The following is a 13822-nucleotide window of genomic DNA, read 5'->3' as shown; positions in this document are numbered from 1 at the left end:
TTTTTTTCTGTCACAAATGGCAGATAAGTTAAGTATTTAAAATACTAACAGTAAAGAACAAATCTTTACACAAACTGTTTCTGATTTAACGATAAAGTTTTTATGTTCTTTTAATCGTTAATCGAATGAATTTTAAAAATTCAAGCAGAGTAGAAAATCATAAAGATTTTAATCTCCACAAACCTCAAATACAGAAACTGTTAAATTTCTTAAGATTGTTATTCTTATAGTAACCTGTATTTATAAGGTTAACCAATGAACAGAAACAGAAATAAGATGAAGCAGAAAATACATAAAATACAAGAATTAATCCGAGTCCACAGAAACTACTGTGTGTCCTTAAGAAATTTAATCCCTTCACTGTACCCAAGGTTATGGATTAATTTCTCCCAAGATAAAACGGATTTAACCTGTTAAAGAAATAGCGGTACCTCAAACTTCTTTAACTTCAACGAACTTAAGAACAGCAACAAGTCACACAGACTCAGTCGATCGACACTTTGATTTTATTTGAGAGAAAAATAAATGCAGAGAAGGAAAATTTTTCAGTATTTTAAAATATCGAAAATTGACTTCCTTTTTATAGCCATTTTCAGCAAGGAACGTGTCTGTTCAGTGAAATCTGTTCAGACCCATTTTATCCAGAAAGTTGTGTCTTTTGGAAAAAAATAATAACTTTTCGGAAAATTGTGTCTGTTAGGAAAATAACGACTTTTTGGAAAATAACGACTTTTCAGAAAGTAACGACTTTTCGGAAAGAGTAACAACTTTTCGGAATGTTACCGTTACCCGCAAATTTACCAAATCCAAATCCAAATCCGAAGCCGAGCGAGCGACGACGACGACGGTGCGAGGGGGCATCTTCTTCTTAGCTCTTTAAGAAGTAATGGAAGTGTTTCCTTCTATAAGGACAACAATTTCCCTTTCTTTTGCCGATGTGGGAGAAATAACTTTTCATTTGCACTTTGCAAATGACTTTTCATTTTCCCTCCAAAGTAGTTCCCTCACTTTTCATATTCTCTCTTTTCTTTTCCCATTCACACTTGCTAAATCCCAAAAGTAATTAAAAAAAAGGAGAACACTATGGGTTCTCCAAATAGTCCTTCGAAATGTGAAGGCAGTTTTCATTATCAAAATGGTATGAAAGGACATTGGACTTGTGAATGTTGTCGACCCAAAAATTTGACAAGTTTATAAATCCTCTATCAAAAGAGAAGAAGATAAAGTGATGGTACACTTGATCTTTCAAAGTGATGTTGAGGTGTGTCATGAAAATATGATGAATTTTAAAGCCATGACAATGTGCTTATAATACAAATTTATGAAGTACATATAAATGATTAGTCCATTCCTTGAAGAGAATGTGACTTGTGATGAGTATCGTGAATGCTCGACCATTCTATAAGAGAATGGGTCGAGATGTGATAAAATCATTATGGATTAGATATATGCCACAACTCACCTCTATGAAAGGTTTGAGAAAAAATGATATATGCCATATCTCATCTCTATGGGAGATATGAGAGAAATAAATAAAATTTTATTTGACATGAACGGTCAATGGTCATGTACATTTATACGTCATGAATATTATGATATGTTCATTGTGAACTACCGAAAGGGCAAAGAAAGAAATAGTTCTTGCCTATAAGGGTTGTAGTCATTATTGTGTGGCAATCAAATTTGTCATTGGTTATGTACCTATGGCACAACAAAAGTAAAGCAAGAAACATGTCTTGCTCGTAATGATTTTGACTATGACAATGATAATATAATTTCCTCCTTTAAGTAGATGCTTACCATAGGGATGGTGTCATGGAATATGTGATAGTACACAAAATTAAATTGCAAGCTTTAACGAGTTGTGCTATTACCAAAGGAATAATATTTGGTTGTAGTAAGTCTCAAAAGAAACTTTTTAAGTTTCGGATGAATTGAAAAGAAATATTGAGACTATAAATTAATTTATTATCTTTAAATTACTACAATCGAAGAGTGTTATAAACATTACCCATTTTTCCCTCGTGTTTATTGTACACAAACATGGGCATGCTGATGGAATCACATGCAAAAGTAAACTATAAGTGTACTGAAATAAATATCAGTTGGCATGATCAGTTGACCATTCTGATTTAAATGTGATGCAAATGTAATTGAGAATTTATGTGGCTTATATGATGAAGAAATAAAAGATTCTTCAAAAATTCTCTTGTATTGCTTGTTTTCATTGTACCAGCTAAGGTTGGGATTGTAATCCCCTGAAGTTTTTAGAACATATAAAAAGGTGAATATGAGTCCATTCACCTTCCATGTGGATCATCTGCAACTATATGATAGATGCATCTATGCGATGATCACATGTGTTTTATTGTCAACTTACAAATTGGTGTTTGTAAGGTTGTTTGCTCGAATCGTTAAATTAAGAGCACAGTTCTAAATTATAAAATTATATTGATAATACTGGTTGATTTAGCAAAAATTGTATGCCTCCAACTACAGCTAAATCATGGTTATGAGAACAGAACTCCCAAAATAAAATTTGGTATGAGATAAATTTATTTAACATGTAGCAACACATGTATGCATCAAGCCAACAAGGTCTCCCCATTAAAATTGGTTCAGGGTCAGGAACTATATAATTTTCATCTAAAATGTTAAATGTGCGGTTATGATTTTAATTGTTCCACCACGCACAAAGATGAATTTCCAAGTAAGGTTGCGATGAATGTTAGATTTTCTAACATTAGGGGGAGAGATGATTTTGACAGCTGAAAATTATGTGTGAGCTTAATTATGAATTATCTAGATCCTCGTTAATATATATGTGAACTTAAAGTTGAAAGGATAATTCATTTGCATAATGTTGCAAATCAATTGCCAGATGAATGCACTGACCCTATGATATAATTCAGCTGCAAATGCTCCAACCTGAAGTCCTTGAAGGACAGAGTCTATGATACGCCGGAAGCGTAATAGACCAATCGGTTCCAAATATAAAATTCCTTGAAGAAGGAAGGAGCAAATGATCAATATGGTCATGATAACGAGGGAAGTGTTATAAAATAGCACATTGACATAACACTTCATAAAATCTCGGAGAAGGTTAAGGTACTTGAAAAATGATGAAAAATGAAGAGATCTCGATAAGTTATGTCATATTGGAATCAATATCAAATAACCGTCGACGGTATCTTTGATATGATGTAGCGCTCAATGATATAAATTGTGACGAGGATCTTGAATTCAAATCTGTCATATAGTGTGGACAGATAAATGGTTGGCCAAGTAAAATGCACAATTCAAGTATATTTTGTTTCACTTAGAAAAGTGACATTTTGGACTAGTAGTCCATAAATCAAGGTATAATGTCAGTGGGGTACAAATAAATTATTATGCGATAGTATAACCGTAAGATATCAAATACGATTTGTGCCTTGGGGCATAAAGGTTTATTGCAAAAATTTTGACATTTTTCGAGATGTTTTCTTCTTTTGTGGATGCAATGAGGTTTATTTTGATATGACAACATATGAAAAACTTGAATGCATGCAATGAATAATTGTAATGTCTAGCTAGACAATGAAGGTTATATGAAAATCCTTGAAACAATCGAGGTGTCTGAAGCATATAAGAGTTTGAAAGAAACTTTTTCAATAAAGCTTCAAGAATCCTTATATGGATTGAAATAGTCAAGGAAGAAAAAGGGTACAAAAGAATGACCCTAATTGTCCTTGTATTTTTATGAAAAGGTCTTGGTAAGACAAAATTTTGTCTTGACCTACAAACTGATAAATTGACAAATGAAATATTTGTCTAACAGTGCACATACACTGAAAAGTTTTGATGCAATTTTATATGGATAAATCGCATTCATTGAGTACCCCAATGATTATGAGATCACTTGACATAAATGATGATTCAGTTTGATCTCAAAAGAAGGATGGAGAGTTTCTTGGTGATGAAACTCTATCTTGGTGCAATCAGGGCACTAGTGCATCTTACTAACAATATTTGACGAGATATTTGTTTTGCAGTAAATTTACTGGCAAGATTCAGTTTCTCCCCGATAAAAGGATATTGAAATGGTGTTGAGCATATGATTGAATATCCTCGAAGGACCATAGTTATGGGTTTATTCTATTCCGAGGAATCCAAGACAAAATTGATTGGTTACGCAGATGCAAAATATTTATCTGATCCGCATAAAGCTCTATCTCAAGCACGTTATGTGTTTGCATGTGGAGGCACAATAATATCCTGGCGATCAATGAAGCAAACAAATGTTGCTATGCAGAAATAAAAGTCCTCCATGAAGCAAGTCAAAAGTGCGTCTGGTTGAGATAAATGACACAACATATTCAAGAAATGTGTGGTTTTTCTTTGAAAAAAAAATATACCAACCATAATGTACGAAGATTGGAGACATCATCACAAGAAATTAATTGATGTTTTAATCAGGGGGAGTATAATACGCGTTGCACTCTTTTTCCCTTAACCGAGGTTTTTTCCCACTGGGTTTTCCTGGCAAGATTTTTAATGAGGCAACAAATAGTGCGTATCAAAAGATATGTGTACTCTTTTTCCTTCACTAGAATTTTATCTACAGGGTTTTTCCTAGTAAGGTTTTAACGAGGCACATTATCTATGGACATCCAAGGGGGAGTGTTATAAATACATTGAATTAAGTGGATTGTCCATTAAGCTTATCATAAACTTATCCTTATCATGGATATGTATTCCCAAGGTGATGAATTTTTTTGGGATAGAATTGTATCTACTATGTGACATTAAACATGGTGACCTTTTGGTTGATTTCTCTACCTATAAATAGAGATATCATTCACCATTGTAATATACACTTGAATAAGAAGAAAATTCCTCTTCTTCTATCTACTTCTCTTGTCTACTTCTCTTTATGATTATATTTTTATAGCTTGATTTTATAACACTATATTATATTTTTATATACTTTTTAAGATATATGGAGGATTGTTGATAAAATATCTTTATTATCTTAAAAAGTATTAACAGTAATATTTGAAATAATTTATTATATATTATTGCCTTAATAACTTAGCTTAGTAATATTATATTAAGGTTTTAATTTGGTAGTCTGCCGTTTGATTTTCTAGCTATGGCAATGGCTAATAGCCTTTATGACATTAATTATTTAATATTTTAATTTGGGATAGAATATTTGATTGACAATTATTATTGATAGTAGTAATGACATATTGGCAGTTATAAAAGATTTTTTGGGTGCATACGGATTGAAGAGGTATGAAATTTACCATATATCTATGTATTTGTATATAGTACTTTGGTGTGTTAAATGATAAAATGAAATATTAAATTTCAATAATTTTTTTCTTTATTTTTTTTGGGTTTTTTAAAGTAAAATATATTAGATTTTGGCTCCTAGTTTTAGTTTTAGAAAAGCCTGTTGAATCGTGAGAATACACCTTAACTGGTGAAATATCCTTAAAGACAGGGTCATCGACACACCTCAAGCTATGAAATTTCTGTGATTTTCAATAATTTTACAACATTGTAATCACAACACTTGTTGTAATTACGTGCATCTTCTTTCTATAGCGAATTAATTAAGAAAGAAGGTAAACATACAAATTTTCAATACAAATATATAATATAAATTTAAGGGCAAATGCACAAGTACCCCCAATCTATGCCTGAAATTTCAGAGACACACTTGTACTTTACTAAGGTCCTATTACCCCTTCAAACTTATTTTATAAATAATTTTCTACCCCTTTTTGACCTATGTGGCACTATCATTGAAAAAATTGTCAACACACATTGGATCCAGATGATAGTGTCACGTAAGTCGAAAAGGGGTAGAAATTTTTTTATAAAATAAGTTCAGGGGTATAATAGTTACTTAGTATAATATAAGTGTGTCTTTGAGATTTCTAGCATAGTTCAGGGATGCTTATGCATTTTGCCTAAATTTAAAACAAAAAGCATGGTTCAAGAGCAATCCTAACACCCAACAGGGGGCACATGACAAAACCCACCCGATTAAAGATGTCATATAGTAATCCATCAATATTCCTTTCATCTATCAATAAAGGTTCATCCCGAGTCACAAAAACAATCTCTTATTTTCATTTTTTTTCTTTTCGTTATAATAATGTAGTGCAGTTAAATAGAAACTTAGTTACATTCCATCGATATCATTTTGCTAAATCAAAAATATCCATAAAATTTCTATTATCAACAAAACGCCTACTTAGTATTAGTATTAGTATTCATTGGAATCTCCATTTTATTATAACTTTTTGCTAGCTTTAAAAAATTTTTTGAAGCTGTTCTTATTTTGATTCTTAGTTGTGGATTTTTGTGTATTTGTTGTCTGCAATTTTTTTCTCAAGGAAAACCGATCTAGATATATCCATCTTGATGGTCTCATGTCACCTCACTTTATCCCTTTTGCTTTAATCAATTCCCTTGTGATCAATGACTTTGAGGAAATAAAAATTCAATCTTTTGTTGGAACATGTTTAAAATTTCAAATTTTCAATTTGATTTTCTTTGGAATCTTAAAAAAAAAAAAAGCTTTACTTCCGTTAGCTTGAGTTTTGATAAGAGGATTTGCCATGATAGCAAAAGATTATAATTCAAAAGTAACATAAAAATTTAGATACAAGAACAATGCAATGGATTTTCAACGGTTACAATCTCAAAATCCTAGCTATGAAAGAAAAGAATGTTACCTTAAGCGGTAGATGACGACGATGACAAAAAAGATAAATTGAATTCGCAACTTGAGAGGAAGGCATTGAAAAGTCGTAGCAATAGAGTTGTTCGCAACAATGTACCCAAAATACACTGTTAACTTGAGAGAAGAAAGATAATGAGAATTGGGTTTATTCAAGTGTTTTAAAAATTTAAAAAATTTAAATATTGCATTTTAAATCCCAATTATCTTAATCTCTAATTAATTTTTTTTTCAACTCGGATCAGTAATTTGTCACCAATTTTAATTTCCAAACACTTTTTGTCAAAATCGCCTCAATTATCTCGATTCACTACACACAAAACATTCCGGTAACAATGGCGACAGCCATGGACTGCAGAAACTGGGAAGAAGACACATACAGAGATTCCATTATACTCGAGAGAGAATCTCAATGTCGAACGGTCTTCCGGACTGCATTTGCCCCGAACCCGGACCATAATTCCTATCCGGACCTCATCGTCGCCGCCATTAGCGACGGCTCCATTGCGGCTTACTCTATCTCTTCTTGCCTTGTAAGCTCAATATTACAGTCTATAAAGTAGGAAAGAACGTTAATATAGGGGTTGCTCTACAAACTAATTGCTACTATTTAATTCCTTTTTCTTATTGATAGGGATTGAACTCCGCGGGCAAGTGAGTTTCTGTTGTCTCAATGTTTTCGAAGTGTTCTGGTCAGGTTTTATTTGAATTGATATTTTATTTGGTGATGTTGGATTAGTTCATTGGTGCCAGTAGCTGAACCTAGTTGGCTGGTACAAGGACATGATGGACCTGCTTATGATGTTAAATTTTATGGTAACCATGAAGATTCACTATTATTGAGGTATCTTTTCAGAATTTGCGTCTATCTTTCTGTACTGATAAAGCTGTAGGTAAATTTGCACCGATGGGAGATATTACAACTTTTTTCTTTTGTTTAGAATCAAAATTATGGGAAAATGTTACTTCAAGTATCTAAAATGCAGGTAAGAACTTTTAGCTTGACTAGAGCTCATATGCTATATTGCTTGGACTCTTCAAAAATGTCATCGGGTGCGTGTCGGATTCTCCAAAAGTAGTGTATTTTTGAATAATCTGACACAGTTGAAGCATCAAAAGTGAAGAGTCCATGCAAGTTAGCTCATATGTTAGGGCAAGTAGAGAAAAGTTGTAAAACTGTTCCGTACGGAGGTTTTAGAGAGTTGTAGTTAATGATTGAGCTGTGAAACTACGTGAAGTAATTTTCTTTTTTAATTAAGTAAACAAGAGAGGTAATTATCTTGTGGTACTTATTACATAAAAATAAATAAATCCTATTAATTTCACCGTTTAGTGTTATTTATTCTATCATATGTGCCAATTCTTTGTTAATATATGTAATTTCATGCAGTTGTGGTGATGATGGTCGGATTCGAGGATGGAAGTGGAAAGAAATGTTGGGATCTAAGGAATCAGCACAAGGTACCATCTTTTTTGTGTGTGCAGTAATGTATCCTTGAGTAGTTTGAGATTGAGGTGTAGTTATATTGTTGTTGAATGACGGATTCTAACATCCTATTTATGAACATTTAAAAATGTTGAGCTCCTTTGCTTGGATTTGCTTCCAGTTCTAGCATCCAACTCTTTTGCTGTATTGAAACTGATGCAGCTGAATGATTTGTTTGCCGGACAAACTTGTTATAATGTCCTCACATTATGAAAGGAAGTTCAGGAGGGGAAAAAACAGGGGATGCAATGCATATGTATTTGTGTCTTTCATCAGCTTAACAGATTAGAAGTTAAAAATGTCAATTCAGCAACTTAAGATTTTCAATCTGCCCCTCTTGTAGCAGTTCAGCTGATGTTTTTTTTTTCTGATGAAGGTAACAACTTATATAAGATCACAAAAAGGGCTGTGAAGCAGTATTTACAGGAGTATTAGATGGCAAAAGCTACTATTCTACGAAGATATCTTCTAGCAAAAAGGAAAACTATAGAGACTCCAGGACTTGAAGTAGAGTTTCAGTGTCTTCTATGTATTCTTGTTTACATTAAAAATGAAATAGCAAAGTAGAACTAAACTTTATCTTTTGGATTGGGTTTCTTTTGCATTCAAAATCAAAACATCTTAAATGTCTTTCCTTCTAAATATCCCTCCATATGCATCCTGGGATTATGCTCCATCTTCTTTTCTGAACTTTGGTGCTCCCTTTTCTTCTCCAGCTAGATAGCATCTCAAGTGAACTCCCTGACATAGTCCTGCTCAAGCCTACATAACCCAAAACAAATCCCAGAGTTGGGTGGTTACTCTGCAGTGCAGGAACAAATGATTAGTTGTCTCTGCAGTTCTTCCATATAAAAGACAGATAGAACATAGCTGTAGTTGCATTCTTTGTTGCTTATCCTGTGTCAAACAGGCCTTTTTACAATACAAAGCAGGGCATCTTATATGGAATCATAGTCTTTCTATCTGTGCTTCCAAGGCCAAAAGTCACTAATATTGTTGCCATAAATCAGCTAGTGGTTTGCTGTTTTGATTGAGAATTCACCTGAGTTGTGGGTTTTTCCACCATAATATGTCTCTGTGGAGGGTGGTTCCAGTATATTGAGCAAGTGTGTCGTAGAATTCTGCAAATCTGCTAATCTCCTATAGCTAAAATTCCATGGGAATCAGTCGGGACACGGGGAGAGATGGAAGATTGTCTCAACCTGCATTTGGTGGACTATATGGATGGAAAGGAACCAGAGATGTTTCGAAAACAAGAGCCGCTCTCTGCAGAAACTGAAAATGAACTGTCTAGTCCTTTTTTTTTTTGGTGTAAACACGAATATCCTCAAGAAGAGGATATTCCTAGTATTTTAGAATTTATGAAGCTTAGTAGGGACACCTCTCCCTCTGTAATTTTGTTGCAAGTATACTGGAATACTTTTCTGAGTATTCCTTTTGTTCATAATACAAGTTACCTTCTTCAAAAAAAAAAAAAAATTCCAGCCAAGATTACTCCAGACTTCACCGATTTGGCTCTTTGCTACTGATTCAGGATCTAAACCTCCATTAAGAGAAATTTTAAGGATACAATTCAAGCCAGTTTTTTTGAAAAATGGTAATGTTGTATTCCTCAGCATTAAGGACATGCTGGTGACCTCCATAAATTCGTACATAGAGGGACTTGGAAGGCTAATTACAAAAAGCCTAACATATCTACTAGTTGCTCTACCTTCTCTATACGTTCCTGTTTACACCAAAAATACAAATATGCAATGCATTTTTTTTGACTTTCTGTATGGAGTTTGATTTGTTCTCATAGCATCTTCCATTTCTTTCCTTCCATACTCACCATATGTAAGCTGGAACAATTCTCCACCACTTCCTTTGGCTTTTACTGCCTCCTCTCCTGATCCAGCAGCTTAGCAGGTCAGCAGTATGTTCTGGCATCGTCCAACTGTTATCAGTGAGCCTCAAAAACAGAGACCATAGTTGACTAGTGACTCTACAGTGTAGAAGAAGATGATTGTTGGTCTCATTTGTCTCATTGCATAGAAAACACCTTGGTACTAGTTGTACACCTTTCCTCTGCAGTACCTCCTGTGTCAGACAAGCCCTCTTAGCTACCAACCATACAAAACATTTGATCTTGGTTGGTGCTTGGCTTGTCCATACATATTTCCATCTAGCCAATCTGGCGCCTTGTGGAGTTCCAATTTCCTTCTTATAGAGCTTGTTAACTGTGAATCTTCCATCCTCAGAGTGTACCCACGAGATTGTGTCTGGCCTTGCAGCAAATCCATTAAACTCATTGATTACATGTAACAATTGTGCCACCCTATCTATTTCCCAGTCATTGAAATGTCTCCTGATGGATATATTCCAACCATTTTCCCAACTCTCAGCTAGAGTGATATCTGGATTGCTACAAAAAGAAAATAAGTCGGGGAAAGATTGCATTAATGCCTCATGTCTTACCCAAACATCTTTCCAGAATAGAATTTTAGCTCCATTTCCTATTCTGGGTTTGATGTTTCCTGCTAGTTTGGTCCAGAAGGATCTTATTGTTTTCCATATTGACCTCATTGGTACACCGTTGGGAGTCCGATCCATACTTGTGATGTATAACTTCTCTCCGAAGAGCATGTTCTTCTTCCACATATCTCCACAACCATTTCATCAAGAGGCACTCATTATGGATTCAAAGATTCCTAACTCCAAGACCAGCTGAGAGCTTAGGTAGCTGCACTACTTCCCAGTTAACTAGATAGTACCCCTTCCTTTCTTTGTTCCCAAACCAAAGGAAGTCTCTTCTAAGTTTGTCCAATTTCTCTAGCACCTTAGCAGGTAAGGGAAATAGAGACATGATATAAGTGGGGAGAGAGTCCAGCACTGCATTTATTAACGTTTTGTAGGCCCCCAATTGACAAGTATTGAGATTTCCATATTGCTAACTTCTTCTCTGACCTCTGGATCATCCCATCCCATATCAGTAGTTCTTTATGGTTGCTTCCCAGAGGCATTCCCAAGTAAGTTGTCCGGAATTGCTCGATCTTGCACCCTAGGATGTTAGCCAATCTTTGCATCTGTGCCACTTCCTTGATAGGGAATAAACTGCTTTTCCTCCAGTTAACCCTTAGACCAGAGACAACTTCCAGGATCACAAGTGTCACTCTGATATATCTAATCTGGTCTTCTTTTGCCTCGCAGAAGATTACAGTGTCATCAGCATACAACAATTGGCAAATCTCCATACTCACACCTGCCCTGCTACTAACTTCAAATCCCCTTATCCATCTGTTTTGAGTAGCTATCCTCAGCATGCTTTTCAGCCCTCCATGACCAGTATGAATAGGAAAGGGGAGACAGGATCACCCTGTCTCAAGCCCCTCTCAGATGAAAAGAAACCCACCGGTTCCCATTCACCAGAATGGAGAACCTGACGGTTTTAATACAAAAACATATCCATTTTAACCATTTATCTCCAAACCCCATCTGTCTTAAGATGTTTAGAAGGAACCCCCAATTTACATGGTCATATGCTTTTTCCAAATCAAGTTTGTACATGATGCCTGCTTTCTCTCCTCTAACTCTTGTGTCCACACATTCACTGGCTATTAATGCAGCATCCATGATCTGCCTGCCCTTAATAAATGCCATCTGGTGCTTGTCCACCAGCTTAATACCACCTGTTTGAGCCTTTCAGCCAACTCTTTAGCTATGATATTGTACATCCCACTAATTAGAGTTATTGGTCTGAAGTCCCTTAGTGATGTAGCTCCAGTCTTCTTTGGGATAAGTGCCACATAAGTGTCATTCATACTCTTTTCAAAAACTTGGAACTCATGGAAATGCTTCATAGTGTTCAAGATGTCTTCTTTCAAGACACTCCAAAATTCTTTGAAGAAGCTCATTGGAAATCCATCAGGTCCTGGTGCCTTGTCGCTAGCACAAAGACTTATGCCTTTTAAGGCTTCTTCCTCCTCAAATTGTCTCTGCAGCCAGATCTGTTCCTCCAAGTTAATGCTTGTGAAGTCCTGTAAATTTAGATTAGGTCTCCATGTCTCTGTCTCTTTGTAGAGATTCTGATAGTAGTCTTGTATTTTAATCTTGATAACTTCTGGATCAGTGATATATGTCCCTTCCTCTTCAATTCAAGGCAGTTATTCTTCCAAAAAGATAGTTTTTCCCCATTCTAACTTTGAATTTTGTTCTATAATGGAAGATTGGAATAGGTTCCTAATAGTCCTTCAGATAACGACCCCATAAATTGTGCTCAGCGCCTTTGTCTTCCATGATTCATATTCTCCATACTTGCCTTCAATAGCATACTTCCATAAAGAATAATCTTTATTAGAGTATCTCCATAGACCATGACCACTTCATGATTAGGCTTTGGTTCTGCTTTCTGAGTTTTTTGCCCAAGCTCCTTGTGTTTTAACAGTCTTCCATTTGATTAGGTTGTAGCCCCTCTTCTCCTTGTTTCCCCTGCCACAAGAAACTTCTTCTAAGTGCATCAATTATCTTCTCAAATTTCAACCTTTGGGGGGATTAGAAATAATGACATCATGTATGTGGAAGGGCAGCTAAAATACTATTCATTAGAGTGAATGTGCCACCCAGAGACAAATATTGGCTTTTCCATCTTGAAAGTTTCTTCTCACACTTAGCTAGAACCCCATTCCATATGTCTTGAGACCTGCTCTTTGCCCTCAATGCTATTCGAAGGTAGACAGTAGGTAATGTTCCTATTTCACCTCCCAGGATCTCAGAACATTGGTGGAAGTTATAATTGAGGGGATACATCAAGTTTTTCCACTGAGCCATTTGTTTCTTTTTAACCACTCCGTTCCTATCCGAAAAAGCAAAGGAGACACAGGTTCTCCTTGCCTCAGTCCTCTGTGAGATTGAAAGAAGCCTTCGAGTGAGCCATTAATCAAGACTAAAAACTTGAATATATTGATCCAGTTCACCCACTTACTTCCAAAACCCATTTTTCTTGAAGTTCTCAACAAGAATCTCCAATTCACATGGTCAAAAGCCTTTTTCTATGTCTAGTTTGCAAAGCATTATGCTTTCCCTTCCTAGAATCTGGAGTCCAGGAATCCATTTGCAATTAGGGCAATATTTTTCTAATTTGTCTTCATTTTGATGAGAACTCTTTGATGTGATGTGTGCCCACCAATTTATGCATCATCGTTGTTTTGATCCATTTTGTTAGAAGCTTGAAAACAATCTTGGAGACACTGCCAATCAAAATGATAGGTCTATAGTCTCTGTGCTCCTTAACCCATCGGTGACCCCCTAAAGTTGACACCAATTTTTCACTTAGACACTCCAACTAGATTTTGTTCATTTTAGACACCTCATGTCATGTCCCGCTGTGTCATTTTGACAATTTTTGCTGACATGACATAGCGAGTGATACACTCTTACCAACGTGTGGAGAGCTTATTTAACCTATTTTTATTTTATTTTTCTTTTTCTTCCCCATTTTAGCCACCATTTTCTGTAACTGAAACTCCTCCGATGGAGAAATAGATCTAGGTGCTACAGCAACAATAGATTTCAAGCTTAAACAACTGATCTTATTTTGTTGCCATTCTTCTCTCTTATAT

At 35.2% G+C, this 13822-nt stretch overlaps 1 protein-coding gene across 1 annotated transcript in view; it reads left to right on the top strand.

Annotated features, from left to right (window-relative positions):
• Positions 1-6851: 6851 nt before the first annotated feature.
• The window catches only part of LOC107024274 (THO complex subunit 6), a 55454-nt gene continuing 48483 nt past the window's right edge, over positions 6852-13822 (top strand). The window contains exons 1-4 of the mRNA XM_015225221.2: positions 6852-7272; positions 7374-7393; positions 7479-7583; positions 8130-8200. Of these exons, the coding sequence (XP_015080707.1) occupies positions 7075-7272; positions 7374-7393; positions 7479-7583; positions 8130-8200 (394 nt within the window). The 5' untranslated portion in view covers positions 6852-7074. The remainder of the gene's footprint in view (positions 7273-7373; positions 7394-7478; positions 7584-8129; positions 8201-13822) is intronic.

The sequence above is a fragment of the Solanum pennellii genome, chromosome 7, assembly GCF_001406875.1.
Source record: "Solanum pennellii chromosome 7, SPENNV200".
In the NCBI taxonomy this organism is placed as follows: Eukaryota; Viridiplantae; Streptophyta; class Magnoliopsida; order Solanales; family Solanaceae; genus Solanum; species Solanum pennellii.
Note: the sequence above shows the minus strand (reverse complement) of the source record. Positions and strands in the feature narration are given on the sequence as shown.